This window comes from Bombina bombina, chromosome 4 (assembly GCF_027579735.1).
Source record: "Bombina bombina isolate aBomBom1 chromosome 4, aBomBom1.pri, whole genome shotgun sequence".
Taxonomy (NCBI): Eukaryota; Metazoa; Chordata; class Amphibia; order Anura; family Bombinatoridae; genus Bombina; species Bombina bombina.
Genome location: NC_069502.1, coordinates 1194911426 through 1194936099, shown reverse-complemented (window position 1 = coordinate 1194936099; position 24674 = coordinate 1194911426). Strand labels below are relative to the sequence as shown.

General features: G+C 41.7%; 1 protein-coding gene across 1 annotated transcript in view; it reads right to left on the bottom strand.

Annotated features, from left to right (window-relative positions):
* Positions 1 to 24674, bottom strand: part of KIF6 (kinesin family member 6) — an 872665-nt gene that overhangs the window by 344945 nt on the left and 503046 nt on the right. The window contains exons 10-11 of the mRNA XM_053712809.1: positions 19777 to 19880; positions 361 to 466 (exon numbers count right to left, since the gene is read on the bottom strand). Coding sequence (XP_053568784.1) covers positions 361 to 466; positions 19777 to 19880 — 210 coding nt within the window. The remainder of the gene's footprint in view (positions 1 to 360; positions 467 to 19776; positions 19881 to 24674) is intronic.

Below are 24674 nucleotides of genomic sequence, written 5' to 3'. Positions count from 1 at the left end.
AATGTAAGTTCGGCTTTTTACAAGTGTAGATTTAGCATGCAAGTGAAAACAGATTAATTTCAACCAATAGGAGCGCAACCCAATTTGCGCAAAAGGTTACTTCTAGTACAGTTAACACTCGAGCAAAAGCATTACATAGTGCTCCACTTGTAATCAAGCCCATAATGTTTAATGTCCCTTTAAGCCATTCAAAGTGCTAACACGACTTTACACAATTCCATAAGGTTTGCTGGGCAGCACATTTGCCTGTCATTGCCTGACATTTTCCAACCACATCCCTGCACCTACAACAGTTGTGCAATATAGTGATACTAGAGAAATTGTGAACAAAGGTCTAACAGATCTGCATTATACGTTTACCTTGCAGATTCTGAAGCAATGCTGGATTTTCCTCATATCAGCTCCTATTTCAAGAGTGCTTTCAGAATCCACATCTTCCATAAAGTTCTTTAGCTGCTCTTCAAGTCTGTACACAAAAAGGAATTGTGATTAAAATGTGAGCTCTCTTAATGATGACAATCAATTCTCAAGTTTAAAACAATATATCTATCTGAAACAAAAACTTCCTAAATGGTCTAAAGTTTGTTTGTAAAATATAAATGCCAATTGGAATAGTGAAACGTAAATCTAAAAAGGACCACTCAATGCAGTAGAATTCCATAATAAACAAGTGCATAATAAAAGGATAATGCAATAACACTTACTGTGAATTTCAAATAAGCAGTAGATTTTTTATGACTTTTTTTTTTATTTTGTCCCATTATCTGGCCCCTTGTATCATGTGACAGACATCAGCCAATCACAGACTAGTATACATATACCCTGTGAGCTTGTGCACATGCTCAGTAGGAATTTGATACCCTGAAAGTGTGAAAATAAAAATGCTGTGCACAATTTGATAATGGAAGCAAATTAGAAAGTGTCTTAAAGCGGCTGCTCTGTCTGAGTCATGAAAGTTTATGTTGTCTTGAGTGACCCTGAAACTAAACAGCAGAACATGGTTACTCAACTACAGTCCTCAAGTACTCCTAAACAGGTCAGATTTGCAGGGTATCTGAATTAGAGCACAGGTGAAATAATCAGCTGATGGGTGGGAGCAGGTTAGTAACCACTGAAGATGGTAACTTTTGTCCTCTTTTCAATGGGTTAAATAAAATCTTTCAAGGTATAACAAAATTCCCTCTGTACCAAAACATTTTGAACACTTAAACAATGCAGGGTTTAACATTGCCACTTCAACTACCTTAGAGCATTAATAGTAGGTGAACACATTTCATTGATAAACTTGAACCTTCTGCCACCCTGTTATGGCTGCACAGTTGCCAAGTGCTGAGTAGCAGAGCCTGTCATGGCTGCCAAGTGCTCGGCTGCAGAGCTTGTCGCGTCTGCCCAGTGCTACGCCACAGAGCCTGTCATCTCTGTCCAGTGCTCTGTGTATGTGTGCATGTGTGAGAGATATAGTAAGAGAGTGTGTGTGAGTGTATGTGAAAGAGAGAAAGAGTGTGTGTATGTGTGAGATAGTTAGTGTGTGTGAGAGAGAGAGATAGAGTTAGAGAGTGTGTGTGTGTGAGAGAGAGTGTATGTGAAAGAGAGCTAGTGAGAATGTGTAAATGTGTGAGAGAGTTAGAGTGTGTGTGTGAGATATAGTTACAGAGTGTGTATAAACGAGAGAGAGTGTGAGAGAGTGTGTGTTTGTGAGAGAGAGAGAGAGAGAGAGAGAGAGAGTGTAAGAGGGAATGAGTGTGTGTGTGTGTGTGAGTGAGAGAGAGAATAAGGAAGGGAGAGAGAGAGAGAGAGAGAGTATGTGTGTGTATTTGTGTAAGAGGGAAAGAGTGTGTGTGTGACAGAGAGGGAGAGAGTGTGCATATGTGTAAGAGGAAGAAAGTGAGATAGAGTGTGTGTGTGTGTGTGACAGAGAGAGAGTGTGTGTATGTGTAAGTATTTGTGTAAGAGGAAAAGAGTGTGTGTGTGTGTGTGTGTGTGACACAGAGAGAGAGAGAGAGAGAGAGAGAGAGAGAGCGAGAGAGAGAGAGAGAGTGAGAAAGTGCATATGTGTAAGAGGAAGGAGGTGAGAGAATGTGTGTGTGAGAGAGAGAGAGAGAGAGAGAGAGAGAGTGCACATATGTGTAAGAGGAAGAAAGTGAAATAGAGTGTGTGTGTGACAGACAGAGAGAGAGAGATAGAGAGTGTATATGTGTCTGTATTTGTGTAAAAGGGAAAGAGTGTGTGTGTGTGACAGAGAGAGTGTGCATATGTGTAAGAGGAAGAAAGTGAGAGAGTGTGTGTGTGATAGAGATTGTGTGCATAAGTGTAAGAGGAAGAAAGTGAGAGTGTTTGTGACAGAGAGAGAGTGTGCATATATGTAAGAGGAAGCAAGTGAGAGAGTGTGTGTGTGATAGAGAGAGTGTGTGTGTGATAGAGTGTGCATATGTGTAAGAGGAAGAAAGTGAGAGAGTGTGTGTGTGTGTGTGTGTGTGACAGTGAAAGATTGTGTGTGTGTGAGAGCGAATGTCTATGTGGGAGCTTGTGCATATGTGTTATTATGCACAGTGTATACGGGTTTGGCTGAGCGAAAAGTGACAATCCTACTTCTGAGGTGGCAGCTTGGATTGATCTGTCAAGGGTGACTGACAAACCCTGCTAAGGGATTTAACATCACTGGCTGCGAACACAGGCGGACAGATTCTCTGCCTGGGAACCTTGCCCGCTCGCACTTTCTTAAATGGGCACCAAGTCCACTTAAATTCCACCAATGTGTTTTGAATTTCATTAAAATAAATTACAATATCCATTGTTCAAATTTAGTTTTTACTTAACGGTCCATAAAAATATTGTGTATGCTTTTCTTGTTTAATATATCGCTCACGGATTATGACCCATGTTAAATATGCTTTAGATAAATGTATAAAACTAAACAATCCCCAGTACTGATCTGTGAGATAGATTCCTTTATACTGCATCCACTTGACTAGTTTTTATTTGCAAATTAATTTATTATCAAAACATTTACTTAAATCTATATTAGTCATGTCTGCTGGATGTTACATATAATAAAAAATGAGCTACAAATCTTTAAAAAACATAAATTATGCTTACCTGATCATTTCATTTTCTTCTGAAGGGAAGAATCCACAGCTGCATTCATTACTTTTGGGATATACAGAACCTGGCCACCAGGAGGAGGCAAAGACACCCCAACCAAAGGCTTAAATACCTCCCCATCTTCCCTCATCCCCCAGTCATTCTGCCGAGGGAACAAGGAACAGTAGGAGAAATATCAGGGAGAAAAAAGGTGCCAGAAGAACAAAAAATCACAGCCGCCTCATAGATAAAAAAACACGGGCGGGAGCTGTGGACTCTTCCTTTCAGAAGAAAATTAAATTATCAGGTAAGCGTAATCTATGTTTTTCTCCTTAAAAGGGAAGAGTCCACAGCTGCATTCATTACTTTTGGGAAAATAATACCCAAGCTAGAGGACACTGAATTCAAACAATGGGTGGGTACAAAGAGTGGCCCCTTCGAAAGGCACCACAGCTTGATTACTCGTCACCCGAAAAAGTACAGACAACACGGGGGAAAATCCGAAGCCCAGTTAACTGCACACTAGTTACACCACCGCCAAAGCCAAACTAAACCAGTCAGTCCCAGGGTCTGTCAAGCCCAAACAACCTCTGGGGAGTCAACCCCGCGAATCACGACTCCCATGAAGGTACCCGGCCAAGACAAGGACCGCTATCTGCCCCCAAAAAGGAGAACAGAATCACATGAAAATCCAAAGGATCATTCCACTTTGCAGAACATAGAACAACCCATGGTTGTCGTAAAATAGCAACGCCCAGGAAGATGAACTCCCTAGAACACAAGAACCGAAAAAAGAGAGATCCATACACAGGGAAATATGTCCCAAAAAGGACCAGAGGAACAACCTCATATACCTGACCCTGTACCATACCCAAAGGTACTCCAGGAAAATCATGAGTTTCCCGTTGCCTCATAGTAAATCTAGATCTGTAAGCTAGACAGCAGAAATAGGATAACTATCCCAGCAGCTAGTAAAGAGTTCTCCAAAAAGAACACCAACCGCTGAACAGGAACTCCCAATGACCAGCTTCAAGGTAGAAAGCTGACTCACCTCTGCTAAACCCAAACGCAGAAGGCATTTCAAAGCTTGCTAACACCCAATCAAAGTGCAATTAGCTGTAGCTGGTTACACCCTCAAAGTGCAAATGATATGCTACCATGAGTCAGGATAAACATTATGCTCGGGTGCAAAATCCCCTACACGGCTGTCTTCCAAAACAAAAAAACAAGGAACACTTCCCAAGGGAAGAAGGTCCTGAGACCCTCAGTATCCATATATCAGAATCCAACATATAGCAGGAGCCCAATACGGATCAAGCCCTCAGCCTCCCGCTGCAGGAATGGAGGAACCAGTCACTACATTGCAACTCGCTTTCCAGGATTCTGAAACGCAAGAAGGGAAAAACCCTTACCATGCAAGACACCAAGGACCCACAGGTCGCTCAAAATACTAAGGTAACTACGGACCAGGAGAACCCCACCCCTGCTCTAGAAGATGAAGGATGACATCATTGAAAACCACCCTACCATAGAGGTGAGACCCCTCGGCCATATAGCCAACCCAGGTGAAGATACCTGGAGTCTACAGGAACAACATAAATGTGCCAGAAGACCAGTAGGGGACCATCAGAGGGACCTAAAGCCTAAGCCACAAACAGATAGGTATCTATCACAGAGCCCCAGCCTCTACGGAGAGAGGCCGACGGGACAACAAACATCTAGAGTGAGAACGAACCGTCCACACCCATCCAAGGAGAGACACAAACCCAGGTCAGAGTACTCGAAAAAAGAATCAAACAAAGATTAAACTTCCAGAGGAACCCTAAGCTGCCTCCTACAAGGAGGAACGCACCTCTAAAGTCCGTAGACTTAGCGATCTAGCAATAGTCTCAAACCCAAGAGTCACAAGGACTTCCTTAACAGTCTAAGATTCAGCACCCAGGGCACTTGGATCGCAAAAAAAATCTTGTAGACAAGCTTTAATATGTGCTACACACACAGGCAAGGTAGCAACCAACATTCAAAGGTGAATGAGAACCCTGTACCCTGCTCGCCATCCCAGAGAATTGTACTTAAGACACCACCCACAAAGCCCCTAACGGAGCATCAAGGACCCCAGAAAGGCGGCCCTCCATAACCGACCTCGCCTCTGCACTGACAAGCCCTAAGGCTAGAGTTGCAGCAAGGACGGAAAGACACCTGAACATCGAGATCATGGTCAGACCAAGGGTAATGGAAGAGACAAAAGCCAGAGATCCTAGAAGAATCTATCTATCTTCCAAAAATCATCTTGAAGCAGGCAAAAGCTGGAGTTTTGCAGCTTCCCACAGAAGGCAGGGAACCCCTGCACACCAACTCTTAGAGTAACACAACTCTGAGCAGAGAAAGAACATGCCCAGGCACGTAGATCATATGATCCACCCAAGGCGGGAAGGAAGGAAACTCTGCCACCGCAACAAAATGCTTAATAGGCTAAAGAGTCAGCCTCCGGAAGAACCTTTAGTGAAAATGCAAACCATTAATCACTTGGCACACCAGACCACATAGGTCACACACATCTCCCAATTCCAAAGAATGGAATAATGGGGACCTGAGAACCAAGATGATGTCTGCAAAAACAGAACTGTATCCCAGGCGAGAATCCTGAACAACCAACCTAGATTGGTACTCATAATCCTCCGATTGGAGGGGTTGTATTGAAACAACAGGCCTCATACATCAGTAGGATCCGAGCCCAGAGTCCATAGAATAGGCCAAGTGACATTCAAAATCCAACAGGATTAATCAGCACCACGAGGGTAACATAAACCCTGGTAACAGTCGAAAAAGAATCCAACCAGTACCTACTTGATATAAGGACACTCTAGAACTGCCAAAAGTCCAAGAAAATTCACCCCAAATGATAGATAAATGTACTAGAAACATATTTATATTATTCAAAATGTGTGCAACTTCCGAGGAAGTGCCCACACGACCTAAATCACAAGTATCGGTTCCAGAGAAGAACGTTTATTAGAGAAGAACGTTCATAAAAATAAAATCTAACAGGCATGAGCTTAAGAAAAAATAAATTAAACAAATTCATCCGGATCAAAAAAATAAAATGAAGGCAGCACCCATTGGGTGAATGCCCAAGGTAAATGAGGATGACAACGGGACCAGCCGATTAAAAGCCCCGTTCACCCAAATTCAGAACAGGAACGAAAAACATAAAGAAAAAGAAAAAATGGGAGGTTAAGGAGATTGGCTTCATCCCCAAATGTCAGATCTATTTCGCCATCCAGCGTCTAAGGCCTCGGATCCTGCGGCCCGCTAGGACTGGGATCCTCCAACATTGCCAAAACAGGTCTTAAAAGACCTTGGCCCGAGATAGGGGCCCCAGAAACCTCAGGGGCCAACGCTTCCCCAGAAGGCCGAACTGAATCGGGTGATCCAATGTTTGACGGGCCCTGGTTAACGGACATGGACAGTATCTTATAAATACTTCACTTTGGAGATATAAATGATTCAGCGCCATATAAATGGCCATGCAGAACCGTGCCCTAACCTCTACAGGAAACAAGCCACCCTCCGGAGGAGGAAAGGCCATAGGGACACCTGCTTGTGTAGCCGGGAAATGGACTGGGACACTCGTTTCACGGGTCATGGAAACCTCTGAGGCAGATGGCCCAATGCACTCTAGGCTCCCTGCTTCGGGAGAAGAGAATACTCTAGAATGGCAATCAGAACATAACTGATGGGCATTGATTACAAGACACATCCTCCGTATTGGAGGCATCTGTGTCACACATAGCAGAATCCTCCATAATCTTGGGATTACAAAAATGACAAAAAAGACTAACTGGCACCCTTTAACACCCCCAATGGCTGGGGCACTCACAACCTCCTGTGAACCAGACAACCCACAAGCAATACAAAAGTGAAAAACAATGTAACTGCACCCGTAACAAGGTGTACTGTGCCAGTCACGAAAAGGGTGCGCAATCTTGGAGATTGCGTCCTGAAGAGAAGGCCATTATGTTCTGAAAGGGCAGTGAGCCTAAGTATAGCTACACATTTGCAGATAGAACCATATAACAAACATGTTTAAAAGTCCCCCCTGTTCAATAACCCCCTCAGGAGATATTAACCCATGATTCCTTATTAAGATAAAAGGAGTCCCACTGGGACCCTACCTTGCTTCGTTAACATCACATTCACATATCAAAATAAAATTAAACTATCTTACCGGAATCTATGCCGTGGAACAGGAACACGGCCCTTCAAGTGTGACAGATAGTAGCCTCGCTTCTGACATGGACTTGAGTGAAGAAAGGAAGGCAGCGAAATGTGTCAACACTGATTACCAAGGAGCTGTTAATATGAGTCGGGATGGGTTCGCACCCATGCTCTCACTGAGATGCTGACAGGATTACATAAAACTCCAGTCCCATTGCGAAGAGTACTACCCTCCATAAGAGACTATCTTGAACTTCTGACACTTCTCTGCCAACCTCCTGTGACAAAAGGCAAAGAATGACTGGGGGATGAGGGAAGTGGGGGAGCTATTTAAGCCTTTGGATGGGGTGTCTTTGCCTCCTCCTGGTGGCCAGGTTCTGTATTTCCCAAAAGTAATGAATGCAGCTGTGGACTCTTCCCTTTTAAGAAGAACATGTAATTTTACTCTGAGAGTGACACTTAAGTTATGGTGTTAAGCAGTATTTAAATGTAATTCTCACCTACAATGCATCTTCTATAAGTTACAGAAGCTCAGATTAACGGAAAAAAACACGCAACAAAGAACCAAACTCAGCAATAATGTAACTGGTGTTAATTTCCTCCATTGGGGACACTTTTTGGAGTCTAAATGGGCACAGCTGTGAGCTATATTCTGAATGCTTATGTGATGAGATGTCTATTGATTGATTGCATTGAAATGGCAGCGCTCAAAGAACATGTGCAGCTTTTGGACGGATATGTCAAGTTTTAAAAAGCCCATTCTAAAGCCAATAGGAAGAAAAATCTATACATATCTTTAAACAAACTGTTATGCAGAAAACAAACACACAGTATTGCTTTATAGATTTGACGTTCCTTGTGGAAAACCACATGCGTGAGCTGCCAAGTAGAGTGACTAATAGTATTTGTAATGACATTTATACTATAACCGTGTTTGTAACGCGCCTGTCGGTGTCGCCAGTTGCGCACGCATATCTCTATAATTTCATTTATGGCAGCACACTGACCTAGAAGGTGGCTAAAACCACGAATAGGAGACATGGATTACAGTTGGAGAAGTCTTACAAATGATGTTTCATGATCACAGTTGACCAGATCTTTTCTGTTAGTATGAGCTAAATAAAATGATGGTATACGATTAATTCTGGCCCTCTATCAGTTAAACCTACAGCTGTTATCTACTGAAAATGATAAGTCTGCTTTAAAGATGAAGCAGCATTGGCTGTAGATATAATCATGTGATAAAGCTGGTCATGTGATAAAGCTGGTCCACCATTGTACCATTGTAAACAGCTGCTTTGTGTGTGTTTTTTCCTTTTGTTTCTGCTTCTTCAGAGATAAATACAGACTCTGAAACATTCTCCATTTATAAATGACCAATACACGTTTTTACATAAAATTAGCCATCTATGTAATATAGTGCCTGTTGTTAAAGGGATAATGCACTGTAAATAGTTTTCCCCTTAAAGTGTTCCCATTGACTTGTTCTAGTAGCCACAGAGTATAGAATGTATAGGAAATTACTCCTTTAGATTGTTTTTTGTGCTTTAAATAGCTGATTTTTGCTGATTAAAGCCTCAATCCATTGTTCTAAAGCACATGCCTATATAAATGGTCTGAGTCTGCAGAAAAAGTAGACTTCCTAACCTTATTTATCTCTCTATAAATTAAAGCCTCCTCTCTGTCTTTACACAATGGCCAATATTTAAAGCAATTGAGCAGGAAAATTTATTTACCTATCTTTTCCACTCCCACTAGAAACTTGATTGCTGCTTGCTGTCTTGTTTACATATCTTTTCTATAGTGAAAACTAAAGTAGTCCTATTTTCAGTGTAGGTGGTAGTTTTAACAGAGAAACACAGCTATTTTAAATGACAAAATAAGGGAGTAAGGGAGCTAAATGTAAATCATTTGATAGACTCCAGCATATAAAACAGATTCTTGGGAACTCATTAAAAATGTACAGTGCAATGATCTTTTAAGAAAATGTGTAATTAACACACAGAAAAGTATATAGCTTCACCTTACCAAACATTACTGGGATGTAAATATAGTGGTGTGCTTTGGTTATGTACAATTCCAGGCCACTCAAAACTGAGATGCAACGTCATTTTAAAGACAAATTGATTCCGGATTAAAATCATCATTTATTTCCCTTTGCAAAGGCATAATTTTCAGAATCCTGTTTTTAAATCCTGTTCTTAAAGAGACAGTCAACACTAAACATGTTATTGTTTCAAAAGATAGATAATGCATTTACTAGCTATTCCCCAGGTTTGCACAACCAACATTGTTATATTAATATACTTTATAACATGTAAACCTCTAAATTTCTGTCTGTTTCTAAGCCAATATAAACAGCCACTTATCACATGCTTTTTAATTAGCTTTTCACAACAGGAGACTGCTAGTTCATATGGGCCATATAGATAACATTGTGCTAACGCCAGTGGAGTTGTTTAAGAGTCAGCACAACACAGCACTAATTGGCTAAAATGCAAGTCAATAGACAATAAATAAAAATTAATGTAATCAGGGGGCTCTCAGAAGAAAAAGTGTATTGATATAACTGTGTTGGTTATGCAAAACTGGGGAATGGTTAATAAGGGATTATCTATCTTTTAAAACTATAAAAAAATTCCGATGTAGACTGTCCCTTTAAGTGGACTTAATGTTGTATTAGAAATGTAGTGTATTGCACTCCAAAAGTGATCAGAATTGTTTCACAATGTATTTGTGTTTGTAAATAAGCTTCAAACATTTTAACTGCTGAAATAACTTTATGCACAGAGCTCCCTGACGATACACTGGTCAGCTGTGTGCCTACATTTTACCCCGTGCATGCGCCAATCCATTTGCTGGAATAAAATGTAATGTGATGCCACCAGCTCTCTGGACAGGCACAGATGGCATATACAGTTGTATGCAAAAGTTTAGGCACCTCTGACAATGTCCATGATTTTCATTTATAAATAATTGGGTGTTTGGATCAGCAATTTCATTTTGATCTATCAAATAACTGAAGGACACATTAATATTTCAGTAGTGAAATGAGGTTTATTGGATTAACAGAAAACGTACAATATCCATCAAAACAAAATTATACAGGTGCATAAATGTGGGCACCCCAACAGAAATATTGCATCAATATTTAGAAGAGCCTCCTTTAGAAGAAATAACAGCCTCTAGACGCTTCCTATAGCCTGTAATGAGTGCCTAGTTTCTGGATGAAGGTATTTTGGACCATTCCTCCTTGCAAAACACCTCCAGTTCAGTTAGGTTTGATGGTTGCCGAGCATGGACAGCCCGCTTCAAATCACCCCACATATTTTCAATGATAATCAAGTCTGGGGACTGGGATGGCCATTTCAGAACATTGTACTTGTTCCTCTGCATAAATGCCAGAGTAGATTTTGAACAGTGTTTTGGGTTTTTGTCTTGTTGAAATATCCAGCCCCGGCGTAACTTCAACTGTGTGACTGATTACCCAACATTATTCTCAAGTATCTGCGGATATTGAGTGGAATCCATGCAACCCTCAACTTTAACAAGATTCCCAGTACTGGCACTTGCCACCATGCATAACGCCCCTTGTTATAACCAAATAACTCACTTCTTCCAAAATGAAGCTGGCTTGTCCAAATGTGCGTTTGTGGCGTGTGTGCAGAAAAGGCTTCTTCCACATCACTCTCCCATACAGCTTCTCCTTGTGCAAAGTGTGCTGAATTGTTGAACGATGCACAGTGACACCATCTGCAGCAAGATGATGTTGTAGGTGTTTGGAGGTGGTCCGTGGGCTGTTTTTGACCATACTCACTATCCTTTGCCTTTCCAAAGTTTTACTTGGCCTGCCACTTCTGGCCTTAACAAGAACTGTGCCTGTGGTCTTCCATTTCCTCACTATGTTCCTCACTATGTTCCTCACAGTGGACACTGACAGCTTAAATCTCTGCAATAGCTTTTTGTAGCCTTCCCCTAAACCATAATATTTAACAATCTTTGTTTTCAGGAAATTTGAGAGCTGTTTTGAGGTCCTCTTGTTGCCACTCTTCAGAGGAGAGTCAAAGAGAACAACAACTTGCAATTGGCCACCTTAAATACCTTTTCTCATGATTGGATGCGCCTCTATGAAGTTCAAGGCTTAATGGGCTGACCAAACCAACCGTGTGTTCCAACTTATCAGTGCAAGGTAGTTACAGGTAATCAAATCAACAAAATGACAAGGGTGCCCAAATTTATGCACCTGTCTAATTTTGTTTTGATGCATATTGCACATTTTATGTTAATCCAATAAACCTCATTTCACTACTGAAATATTAATGTGTCCTTCAGTTATTTGATAGATCAAAATGAAATTGCTGATCCAAACACCCAATTATTTATAAATGAAAATCATGGGAATTGTCATGGGTGCCTAAACTTTTGCTTACGACTGTATGTGTGCAGGCAGCATACCATCTTATAAATAGCATGTCATATGAGCAGAAAAAAGTATCACTCATAATCACAACTTTAAAAGGGAGTATTTTTCCATATCCAAGTATATTGCAAATATTCTGTGCATAAAAAAGGCAATTGGGTCTCTTTTTATCTGCTAACCCATCAAACACAGTTACAGATATTGAGAATTCTTAGTTAAATGTCTCAAGCTTAAAAGGCAGAAGGATCTGGAGCAATTGCTCACTTGCCTGGTAGGAATATGGCTGCATCTCACGTACAAGGTAAAAAAGGAAATGTATGCTTACCTGATAAATTGATTTCTTCTATGATACGACGAGTCCACGGATTTATCCTTTACTTGTGGGATATTATCCTCCTGCTAACAGGAAGTGGCAAAGAGCACCACATCAGAGCTGTCTATATAGCTCCTCCCTTGACTCCACCCCCCAGTCATTCGACCGAAGGTATAGGAAGAAAAAGGAGAAACTAAAAGGTGCAGAGATGACTGAAGTTTTAAACCAAAAAATATAATCTGTCTTAAATTGACAGGGCGGGCCGTGGACTCGTCGTATCATAGAAGAAATACATTTATCAGGTAAGCTTAAATTTCCTTTTCTTCTATAAGATTTGACGAGTCCACGGATTCATCCTTTACTTCTGGGATACAATACCAAAGCTACAGGACACGGATGAACGGGAGGGACAAGACAGATACCTAAACAGAAGGCACCACTGCTTGAAGAACTTTTCTCCCAAAAACAGCCTTAGAAGAAGCAAAAGTATCAAATTTGGAAAATTTGGAAAAGGTATGAAGGGAAGACCAAGTCGCAGCCTTACAAATCTGTTCAACAGAAGCATCGTTTTTAAAAGCCCATGTGGAAGCCACCGCTCTAGTAGAATGAGCTGCAATTATTTCAGGAGGCTGCTGTCCAGCAGTCTCGTATGCCAAACAGATGATGCTTTTCAGCCAAAAAGAAAGAGAGGTAGCCGTAGCTTTTAGACCTCTACGCTTTCCAGAATAGACAACAGAGAAGATGTTTGACGGAAATCCTTGGTCGGTTGCAAGTAAAACTTCAAAGCACGAACCACGTCTAAGTTATGTTACAGACGCTCCTTCTTAGAAGAAGGTTTAGGACACAGAGAAGGAACAACAATTTTCTGATTAATATTCTTATTTAAAACAACCTAAGGAAGGAATCCAGGTTTAGTGCGCAAAACCACCTTATCAGAATGGAATATAAGATAAGGCGAGTCGCATTGTAACGCAAATAGCTCAGAAACTCTTTGAGCGGAAGAGATAGCAACTAAAAACAGAACTTTCCAAGATAGAAGTTTAATATCTATGGAATGCATGGGTGCAAACGGAACCCCTTGAAGAACATTAAAAACTAAATTCAAACTCCATGGCGGAGCAACAGGTTTAAACACAGGCTTAATTCTAACCAAAGCCTGACAAAACGACTGAACGTCTGGGACATCTGCCAGATGCTTGTGTAGTAAGATTGACAAAGCAGAAATCTGTCCCTTTAAGGAACTAGCTGATAACCCCTTCTCTAATCCTTCTTGGAGAAAGGACAAAATCCTAGGAATCCTGATCTTACTCCATGAGTAGCCTTTGGATTCGCACCAATAAAGATATTTACGCCATATCTTATGATAAATTTCCCTAGCGACAGGCTTCCGAGCCTGAACCAAGGTATCAATGAAAGAATCAAGCGTTCATTCTCCAGGCAGTCAGCTGCAGAGAAACTAGATTTGGATGTTGGAACGGACCCTGAATGAGAAGGTCCTGTCTCAGTGGCAGTTTCCACGGTGGCAGAGATGACATTTCCACCAGGTCTTCATACCAAGTCCTGCGTGGCCACTCAGGCGCTATCAATATTACCGAAGCCCTCTCCTGTTTGATTCTTGCAATCAGACGAGGTAGAAGAGGAAAAGGAGGAAACACATAAGCCAGGTTGAACGACCACGGTACTGCTAGAGCATCTATCAGTACTGCTTGAGGATCCCTTGATCTGGACCCGTAACAAGGAAGTTTGGCATTCTGACTAGATGCCATCAGATCCAATTCTGGTGTGCCCCATTGATGAATCAATTTTGCAAACACCTCTGGATGGAGTTCCCACTCCCCCGGATGAAAAGTCTGATGACTTAGAAAATCTGCTTCCCAGTTCTCCACTCCTGGGATATATATTTCTGATAGATGGCAAGAGTGAGTCTCTGCCCATTGAATTATTTTGGAAACCTCTATCATCGCTAGATAACTCTTTGTTCCCCCTTGATGATTGATATACGCTACAGTCGTGATATTGTCCGACTGGAACCTTATGAATTTGGCCAGAATCCAGCTGAGGCCACGCTTGAAGCGCGTTGAATATCGCCCTCAGTTCCAAAATATTTATTGGTAGTAAGGACTCCTCCTGAGCCGACACACCCTGAGCCTTCAGGGAATTCCAGACTGCACCCCAGCCCACGAGGCTGGCGTCCGTCGTCACTATGACCCACGCTGGCCTGCGGAAGCACATTCCCTGGGACAGATGATCCTGTGACAACCACCAAAGAAGAGAGTCTCTGGTCTCTAGATCCAGATTTATCCGCGGAAATAAATCCACATAATCCCCATTCCACTGTCTGAGCATGCACAGCTGCAGTGGTCTGAAATGTAAGCGAGCAAACGGAACTATGTCCATTGCCGCTACCATTAGTCCAATTACCTCCCTACACTGAGCCAATGATGGCCGAGGAATGGAATGAAGTGCTCGGCAAGTGGTTAAGATCTTTGATTTTCTGATCTCCGTCAGAAAAATCTTCATGTCTACCAAGTCTATCAGAGTTCCTAGGAATGGAACTCTTGTCAGAGGAACAAGTGAACTCTTTTTTTATGTTCACCTGCCACCCGTGAGTTCTTAGAAAAGCCAACACGATGTCCGTGTGAGATTTGGCTAGATGGTAAGTTGACGCCTGAATCAAAATATCGTCCAGATAGGGCGCCACTGCTATGCCCAGCGGCCTTAGAACTGCCAGAAGGGACCCTAGCACCTTTGTGAAAATTATGCGAGCTGTGGCCAACCCGAAAGGAAGGGCCACAAACTGGTAATGTTTGTCCAGGAAGGCGAACCTAAGGAACTGGTGATGATTTTTGTAGATAGGAATGTGAAGATACGCATCCTTCAAATCCACGGTGGTCATATATTGACCCGCCTGGATCATTGGCAAAATTGTTCGTATGGTCTCCATCTTGAAAGATGGGACCCAGAGAAATTTGTTTAGAGTTTTGAGATCTAAATCTGGTCTGAAGGTTCCCTCTTTTTTGGGAACCACGAACAGATTGGAGTAAAACCCCTGCCCTTGTTCTACTTTCGGAACTGGGCAGATTACACCCATGGTATATAGGTCATCTACACAGCGTAAGAACGCCTCTCTTTTTGTCTGGTTTACAGACAATCGTGAAAGATGAAATCTCCCCCTTGGGAGAGAATCTTTGAATTCTAGACAATACCCCTGGGTCACAATTTCTAATGCCCAGGAATCCTAAACGTCTTTTGCCCAAGCCTGAGCGAAGAGAGAAAGTCTGCCCCCTACTAGATCCGGTCCCGGATCGGGAGCTGCCCCTTCATGCTGTCTTGGTAGCAGCAGCGGGCTTCTAGGCGTATTTACCTATTCCAGGTCTGGTTAGGTCTCCAGACTGACTTGGATTGAGCAAAGTTCCCCTCCTGCTTGGAGGCGGATGAGGAAGTAGAGGGACCGCCTTTAAAGTTTCGAAAGGATCGAAAATTATTCTGTTTGGTCCTCATTTTAACCGTCTTGTCCTGAGGAAGGGCATGACCTTTACCTCCAGTAATGTCAGAAATGATCTCCTTTAGTTCAGGCCCGAATAGGGTCTTACCCTTAAAGGGAATAGCTAAAAGCTTGGATTTAGATGACACATCAGCAGACCATGACTTAAGCCATAACGCTCTATGCGCTAAAATGGCGAAGCCTGCATTCTTAGCTGCTAATTTAGCCATTTGGAAAGCGGCATCTGTAATAAAAGAATTTGCTAGCTTAAGAGCCTTAATTCTATCCAAAATATTGTCTAATGGGGTCTCAACCTTAAGAGACTCCTCTAGAGCCTCAAACCAAAAAGCTGCTGCAGTAGTTACTGGAACAATGTACGCTATAGGTTGTAGAAGAAAACCCTGATGAATAAAGAACTTCTTTAGGAGCCCTTCTAATTTTTTATCCATAGGATCTTTGAAAGCACAACTGTCCTCAATAGGTATAGCTGTACTCTTAGACAGGGTAGAAATAGCTCCCTCCACCTTAGGGACCGTCTGCCACGAGTCCCGAATGGTGTCAGATATGGGAAACATTTTCTTAAAAATAGGAGGGGGAGAGAACAGAATGCCTGGTCTATCCCATTCCTTAGTAACAATGTCCGAAATTCTTCTAGGGGACTGGAAAAACATTAGTGTAAGTAGGGACCTCTAGATATTTATCCATTTTACACAGTTTCTCTGGCGGGATGACAATAGGGTCACAATCATCCAGAGTCGCTAAAACCTCCCTGAGTAACAAGCAGAGGTGTTCAAGCTTAAACTTAAAGGCCGTCCCATCTGAGTCTGTTTGAGGGAACATCTTTCCTGAATCAGAAAGCTCTCCCTCAGACAGCAATTCCCCCATCCCCAAATCAGGACACTGTGAGGGTACATTGGAGATGGCCAATAAAGCATCAGAGGGCTCAGCATTTACTCTAATACCGGACCTACTGCGCTTACCCTGTAAACCAGGCAGTTTAGATAATACCTCTGTAAGGGTAGAAGACATAACTGCAGCCATATCTTGCAGGGTGAAAGAATTAGAAGCAAGACGCAAGTAGATGGCATAACCTGATTCTCTTCTGAATGAGAATCATCCTGAGACATACTTTTATCAGCTAAAATATGTTCTTTGCAATGTAAGGCCCTCTCAGTACATGAGGGACACATTTGAAGTGGGGGTTCCACAATGGCTTCTAAACACATAGAACATTGGCTTTCCTCAATGTCAGACATGTTAAAACAGGCTAGTAATGACCACAAACAGGCTTGAAAACACTTTATTTTGTGAAAAAAATAATCTGAAAAAACGGTACTGCGCCTTTAAGAGAAAAAAAGCATACAATGTTTCCAACACTGCTTTAAAACGATAAAATTATCTCAATTTTATGATAAATGTATCTCAACTTATCAGTTAAGATTGCCCCACAAGGAAAGGAATACTTAACCATTAAGAAGAAAAATCGTTATATCAAAAAACGCTATAGTTAAACAAAAACACCCCCTGCACCTCGCCACAGCCCTGCTGTGGCGCCTACCTGCCCTCAGGGGTCTGCAAAATCGAACTAACCCTTCGATTAGGCCCAAACTTTCCTGAAAGGCACACCGGAGTTGGAGCTTGCTGCTTGCATGGGAAAAACAACTGCGCAACTGAGGCGCGAAAATAGGCCCCGCCCATCTAACTCGATGTCTCACAGCCTTAACAATAACCGCACCAGAGCGGTCTAAAACCTAGCCATGTGGGTTCATATACCCATCTAAGTGAAACCATGTGTGTGTACCCTCCATCATTAAAATAAGGTCAAAACGTTTGCCACAAAAAAGGTTATTTTAAGTCCCAACATAGAAATGTTTGCCCACAAACATCCTGTCATCAGTGTCAACCATTTTTTATAGCCCAACATACAGGTCCAGTAATACCCCTCTCTATACATAGTATAACTGCTTACCCTTTCCCACATGGGGATACGGTCAGCCAATTCTGAAATAACACAGTCTCTCCAGAAAAAAATGACATACCTCAATGCTTGTAGCATGAAAAACGTTCCTCACACTGAAGTTTCTTAAGTACTCCTCAGCCATTCTGTGGGAACTACTCTGGATCTTAGTAACAACTGCTAAGATCATCAGTCTCCAGGCAGAAGTCTTCATCCATCTGCTGCCTGGGAAAAAAAAGCAGTCACCGGTATCATTTAAAATAAAAAAAGTCTTGCTTGAAGAAAATAAAAACATTTTATCACCTTTTTCACTTTACCCTTCCTATTACTTAGAGCATGCAAAGAGAATGACTGGGGGGTGGAGTCAAAGGAGGAGCTATATAGACAGCTCTGCTGTGGTGCTCTTTGCCACTTCCTGTTAGCAGGAGGATAATATCCCAAAAGTAAAGGATGAATCCGTGGACTCGTCATATCTTATAGAAGAAATGCTAAAATGTATGTCTGTATTATACATTATCTCTTGTTCACAGATATATGTTACTGTTGGTGTAACGTTGAACTCCTTATGGAGACATAATAATATTTTATAGGATATATTACAAAATCTACATTAAAATGTTTTATTAATATTTATATGTTTTTTTAGAAAGTGTATATATGAGTGTTACACTTTAATTTGAATGTATTTATGTTGTGTTTGGTATATATATATATATTTTTTTTTTAAACTCTTACACTTTATGCTAGGTCTTCACTCCCGCAAACCCAACACACTAATTTAGTTTGTGCTCGAGCAAACACGTTTATGTTCAACTTGTAATGTGCGCAAGTTACTGTGGTCACAATATTGGTTGTCACGACCAGCACAATCAATAGTGCACCACTTGTAATCTAACCCACTGTTTGTTAAATGCCTCTGTTCTTCGGCACTAGTTGTCATGTTTCAATAATGACTTATTATAAAACAGGTCTTAATTAAAGGTAATTTGTGCCCATTGCATCTGAATATACAAGATCATATTTTTGTATGACAACTTGCCTTTCGTGGTAGTAAATTATATTGTAAATGAATCATTTAAACCTTACTGCCCACAACACATTTCCTTTTTGTATCTTTTTCACCCTAATATGTCTGGTGTTAATATGTCTCAGATACAAGTCTGGGTAAGTCATCATGCAATAGAGCAGTGTAACAAGGGACGCAGGGAATATTTATTCACTAAAAAAAAAAAAGTTCTTATGAAGAGAAAACTTCATTGTAGTATTTCTTTTTCTGGCATAAATCTAAAACATACCACAAATCTGCAGAGTGCAGCACTCATTGGTACAGACGGGAGGGTCAAATTAGTGGCACCTTCAACTATTTTACATCCTGACACATTTTAACCCCTTAGCTGCCAAAGATGATGTACAGCAATGCATAGCCTTAACGCACTTCTCCAATCCCAAGCCTGTACTGGTTTGTATAACATTACATGGATACTAATTTTGTCCGTCAACATTGTAATATTATATTCAGCAACGTTGTCACTATCAATTAAAGTCACAAGTCTGTGAAATTCCTGTGATGTAAAGACATATTACTATGCCATAATTCATAAAAAGTATTTGGATTGGTTGGAAACTTTACATCCAGGTCTGCTTTTGTAAAAAGCACTGCATTATATAACCTGCTCCTGTTTGTTTCTTAGGTGTCCATTTATGGAAAATAGATGGACAAAAATGTATTATATAAAGGCAAATGTATATGGTAATACAAACTTTTGTTGGAGGGAAGGAAAGGAACCAAACTACCCTTTAAATGTATCTGTGCTATCCTTTTGATGCTATATTCCCATCAATATTTCAAATAATTTATATTTGTGCCTATAGAGTTTGACATCAAATATACAAACAAACATAAAACATATACCATACAACATACAGTATATATGTGGTTTGGATAGTAGGCAAGGTCGGACCAATTCTACACATTGTAGTATGGCTTTGAGAAAACAGTGTAACACTCATTATGCAACCATAAGTTGCTTATTTATGAGTCTTAGCTAATACAATACAAAGTGTCCGTTTGTATGTTATATTTCTTATACTTGGTTGTGCTGTTCATTTATTAAATAAATTGCATATCCGACTTCACATGTACTCATGAAATTATAGTAACTTACAAGCGTCACATATTCATTCGTAACCAACTAGTACAGTTTGAGGGAGACAAAACCTTTCCACTGAGAAGAATTTGTGTATAGAAGCTTACCCAGAAACAAGCATATTAACAACGTATTTATATCACTACACTGCTATACCTGAGAATATCTTCCTGAGATAGCTCCTCTGTTCTCTGCTCTCCAGTGATTAAGGCCAACTCATCTTTCAGGGACTGGATTTCCTTCTTGAGACGAGCAATTATCTGCCAATTATAAGAGGACATGCACAAGCAGTTTAAAAATAGGCAAACAAAATAAATTATATATCAGGGACGTGTAGTCATAGGAGGCAGTGCCTCCCCTGCCATATGGGGCCAACGTTTAATTACATTTAAATAAATAAAAATAAATAAAAGCATTAGGAGGGCAGAAACTAGGCAGAAAGTCATCAAACTGCAGTAGATGCTAAAAAGGATATTGGAGGTTACATGAGCACTGAGCACCAGAGCTGGGGTATGAAATGAAGTAGGCTGGAACCTCCTCCCAGGCTCTGCTTCAGTGACGGTTGAAATGAGGCCCCAGCCAGTGCCCTGTTTGGCCCAGCTGTAGTAAAGCCTGGGGAAGCTGAGTATTTTGCACACCTTTTGTGTATGATTGTTTACAGTCATGGAAGGCACAATTTCAAACAAATTATTGCTTTTAAATAGCATATTGCAGCAGTGACACTTCCTTTCCCATTATCCATGTTGCAGCATAGTAAAACTGTGTCTTCTGATGCATTGGAATTATGGGCTGAATTGGACCACTGTTTACATTTATTTGTGTATACTTAAACTACAATTATTTCATGTAATTTGCAAGAGTCCATGAGCTAGTGACATATGGGATATACAATCCTACCAGGAGGGGCAAAGTTTCCCAAATCTCAAAATGCCTATAAATACACCCCTCACCACACCCACAATTCAGTTTTACAAACTTTGCCTGGTGAAGTAAGTTTGTTCTTGATTTTTATGATTTCTTCTATGATAAGTACTTCTAAGCATTCTGAGGCCCAATTCCTCTCAGAGTACAGTGTTTGTCAGAGGGATGTGCCGATTGATGTTATGGTTTTCCTCGCGGGTGATCTTTTCAAAGGTTCTCTGTTATCGGTTGTAGGGATTCATCTCCTACCTCCCTTTTCAGATTGACAATATACTCATATACCATTACCTCTGCTGATACTTTTTCAGTACTGGTTTGGCTATCTGCTGTATGTGGATGGGTGTCTTTCGGTAAGTATGTTTTTCTTATTTAAGACACTCTCAGCTATGGTTTGGCACTTTATGTATTAATATAAAGCTTTAAATATATGTATTTTACTCATATTTTCCATGAGTCAGGTCTATTTATATTTCCTTTTGCAGACTGTCAGTTTCAGTTTGGGAAGCATGTTTAGGAAGTTATTTGTCTTACCTGGGGTATAGTCCTTTTTTAAAATTGAATGTTTTTTCTTTTAATTTTGCGGGCAAAATTAGGCTCGTGAGGGCGCAAAATGCTGTTATTTATTGCGTCATTCTTGGCGCGATAATTTTTTTGGCGCGGAGGTACGTCTTTGATGACGCAAGTTCGTCATTTCCGGCATCTTAGTTGACGCTAGGTTTCCTTGCAGAAGGTTGCGTCTGTTTTGACGCAAGTTGCGTCATTTCCGGATGTTGAAAGGCACCAAAAAAAACCCAGAATTTATGCTTACCTGATAAATTACTTTCTCTTACGGTGTATCCAGTCCATGGCTTCATCCTTACTTGTGGGATATTCTCAATCCCTACAGGAAGTGGCAAAGAGAGCACACAGCAAAGCTGTCCATATAGCTCCCCCTCAGGCTCCGCCCCCCCAGTCATTCGACCGACGGTTAGGAGAAAAAGGAGAAACTATAGGGTGCAGTGGTGACTGTAGTTTAAACAATAAATTTTAACCTGGCTTAATTGCCAGGGCGGGCCGTGGACTGGATACACCGTAAGAGAAAGTAATTTATCAGGTAAGCAAAAATTCTGTTTTCTCTTACAAGGTGTATCCAGTCCACGGATTCATCCTTACTTGTGGGATACCAATACCAAAGCTTTAGGACATGGATGAAGGGAGGGAACAAGACAGGTAACCTAAACGGAAGGCACCACTGCTAGCAAAACCTTTCTCCCAAAAATAGCTTCCGAAGAAGCAAAAGTATTGAATTTGTAAAATTTGGCAAAAGTATGCAGTGAAGACCAAGTCGCTGCCTTACAAATCTGTTCTACAGAAGCCTCATTCTTGAAAGCCCATGTGGAAGCCACAGCTCTGGTGGAATGAGCTGTAATTCGTTCAGGAGGCTGCTGTCCAGCAGTCTTATAAGCCAATCTGATGATGCATTTCAGCCAGAAGGAAAGAGAGGTAGCAGTTGCTTTCTGACCTCTCCTCTTACCAGAATAGACAACAAACAAGGATGATGTTTGTCTGAAATCTTTAGTTGCTTGTAAATAGAATTTTAAAGCACGAACCACATCAAGATTGTGCAATAATCGTTCCTTCCTTGAGGATGGATTAGGACACAGAGAAGGAACAATGATTTCCTGGTTAATATTCTTATTAGAAACCACTTTAGGAAGAAAACCAGGTTTGGTACGCAAAACTACCTTATCTGCATGGAACACCAGATAGGGTGAATTATACTGCAAAGCAGATAATTCTGAAACTCATCGAGCAGAAGATATAGCTACCAAAAACAAAACTTTCCAAGATAATAACTTAATATCTATGGAATGTAAAGGTTCAAACGGAACCCCTTGAAGAAATGAAAGAACTAAATTTAGACTCCATGGAGGAGCCACAGGTTTATAGACAGGCTTGATTCTGACTAAAGCCTGTGCAAACGCTTGAACGTCTGGTACTTCTGCCAGACGCTTGTGTAACAAGATAGATAGAGCAGATATCTGTCCCTTTAAGGTACTAGCTGATAACCCTTTCTCCAATCCTTCTTGGAGAACAGACAATATCCTTGGAATCCTAATCTTACTCCACGAGTAACCTTTAGATTCACACCAACAAAGATATTTCCGCCATATCTTATGGTAAATTTTCCTGGTGACAGGTTTTCTAGCTTGGATAAGAGTATCTATGACTAATTCAGAGAACCCACGCTTGGATAGAATTAAGCGTTCAATCTCCAAGCAGTCAGCTGCAGAGAAACTAGATTTGGATGCAAGAATGGACCCTGTATTAGAAGATCCTGCCTCATTGGCAGTGTCCATGGTGGGACGGATGACATGTCCACTAGGTCTGCATACCAAGTCCTGCGTGGCCACGCAGGCGCTATCAGAATTACTGAGGCCTTCTCCTGTTTGATTCTGGCTATCAGCCGAGGGAGAAGGGGAAATGGTGGAAAGACATAGGCCAGATTGAAGGACCAAGGCGCTACTAGAGCATCTATCAAAGCCGCCTTGGGGTCCCTGGACCTGGATCCGTAAAGAGGAAGTTTGGTGTTCTGACGGGACGCCATCAGATCCAACTCTGGAATGCCCCAAAGCTGAGTCAGCTGAGCAAATACCTCCGGGTGAAGTTCCCACTCCCCCGGGTGAAAAGTCTGACGACTTAGGAAATCCACTTCCCAGCTGTCTACTCCTGGGATGTGAATCGCAGATAGGTGGCAAGAGTGATCCTCCGCCCACCTGATTATCTTGGTTACTTCCTTCATCGCTAAGGAACTCTTTGTTCCTCCCTGATGATTGATGTATGCTACAGTCGTGATGTTGTCCGACTGAAATCTGATGAACTTGGCCGCCGCTAGCTGAGGCCAAGCCTGGAACGTATTGAATATCACTCTCAGCTCCAAAATGTTTATCGGGAGAAGAGATTCTTCCCGAGACCATAGGCCTTGAGCTTTCAGGGAGCCCCAGACCGCGCCCCAGCCTAACAGACTGGCGTCGGTCGTTACGATGATCCACTCCGGTCTGCGGAAGCACATTCCCTGAGACAGGTGATCCTGAGACAACCACCAGAGAAGAGAAACTCTGGTTTCCTGGTCCAGTTGGATTTGAGGAAACAAATCTGCATAATCCCCATTCCACTGTTTAAGCATGCACAATTGCAGTGGTCTGAGATGAATTCGAGCAAATGGGACTACATCCATTGCTGCTACCATTAATCCGATAACCTCCATGCACTGAGCTACAGATGGCCGAGGAATTGAATGAAGAGCTAGGCAAGTACTTAGAAGCTTTAACTTTCTGACCGTTTAACTTTTCTTTCGGTGTTCACCTTCCACCCGTGAGACCTTAGAAAGGCCAGAACAATATCCGTATGAGTCTTGGCTCTAAGAAAAGACGACGCCTGAATCAAGATGTCGTCCAGATAGGGTGCTACTGGAATGCCCCGCGGTCTTAGAACCGCTAGAAGGGACCCTAGCACTTTTGTGAAAATTCTTGGAGCGGTGGCCAACCCGAAGGGAAGGGCCACAAACTGGTAATGCTTGTCCAGAAAAGCGAACCTTAGGAACTGATGGTGATCTTTGTGGATAGGAATATGAAGGTACGCATCCTTTAGATCCACGGTAGTCATATATTGACCTTCCTGGATCATCGGTAAGATTGTCCGAATGGTCTCCATCTTGAAGGATGGAACTCTGAGGAATTTGTTTAGAATTTTTAGATCCAGGATTGGTCTGAAAGTTCCTTCCTTTTTGGGAACCACAAACAGGTTTGAGTAAAAACCCAGTCCTTGTTTTGTAATTGGAACTGGACATATCACTCCCATCTTGATTAGATCTTCTACGCAGCGTAAGAACGCCTCTTTCTTTGCCTGGTCTGAAGACAGACGAGAAATGTGGAACCTTCCCCTTGGAGGAAGGTCCTTGAATTCTAGAAGATATCCCTGAGCAACTATCTCCAATGCCCAGGGATCGGGAACATCTCTTGCCCAAGCCTGAGCAAAGAGAGAGAGTCTGCCCCCTACCAGATCCGGTCCCGGATCGGGGGCTACCCCTTCATGCTGTCTTAGTAGCAGCTGCAGGCTTCTTGGCCTGTTTACCCTTGTTCCAGCCCTGCAAA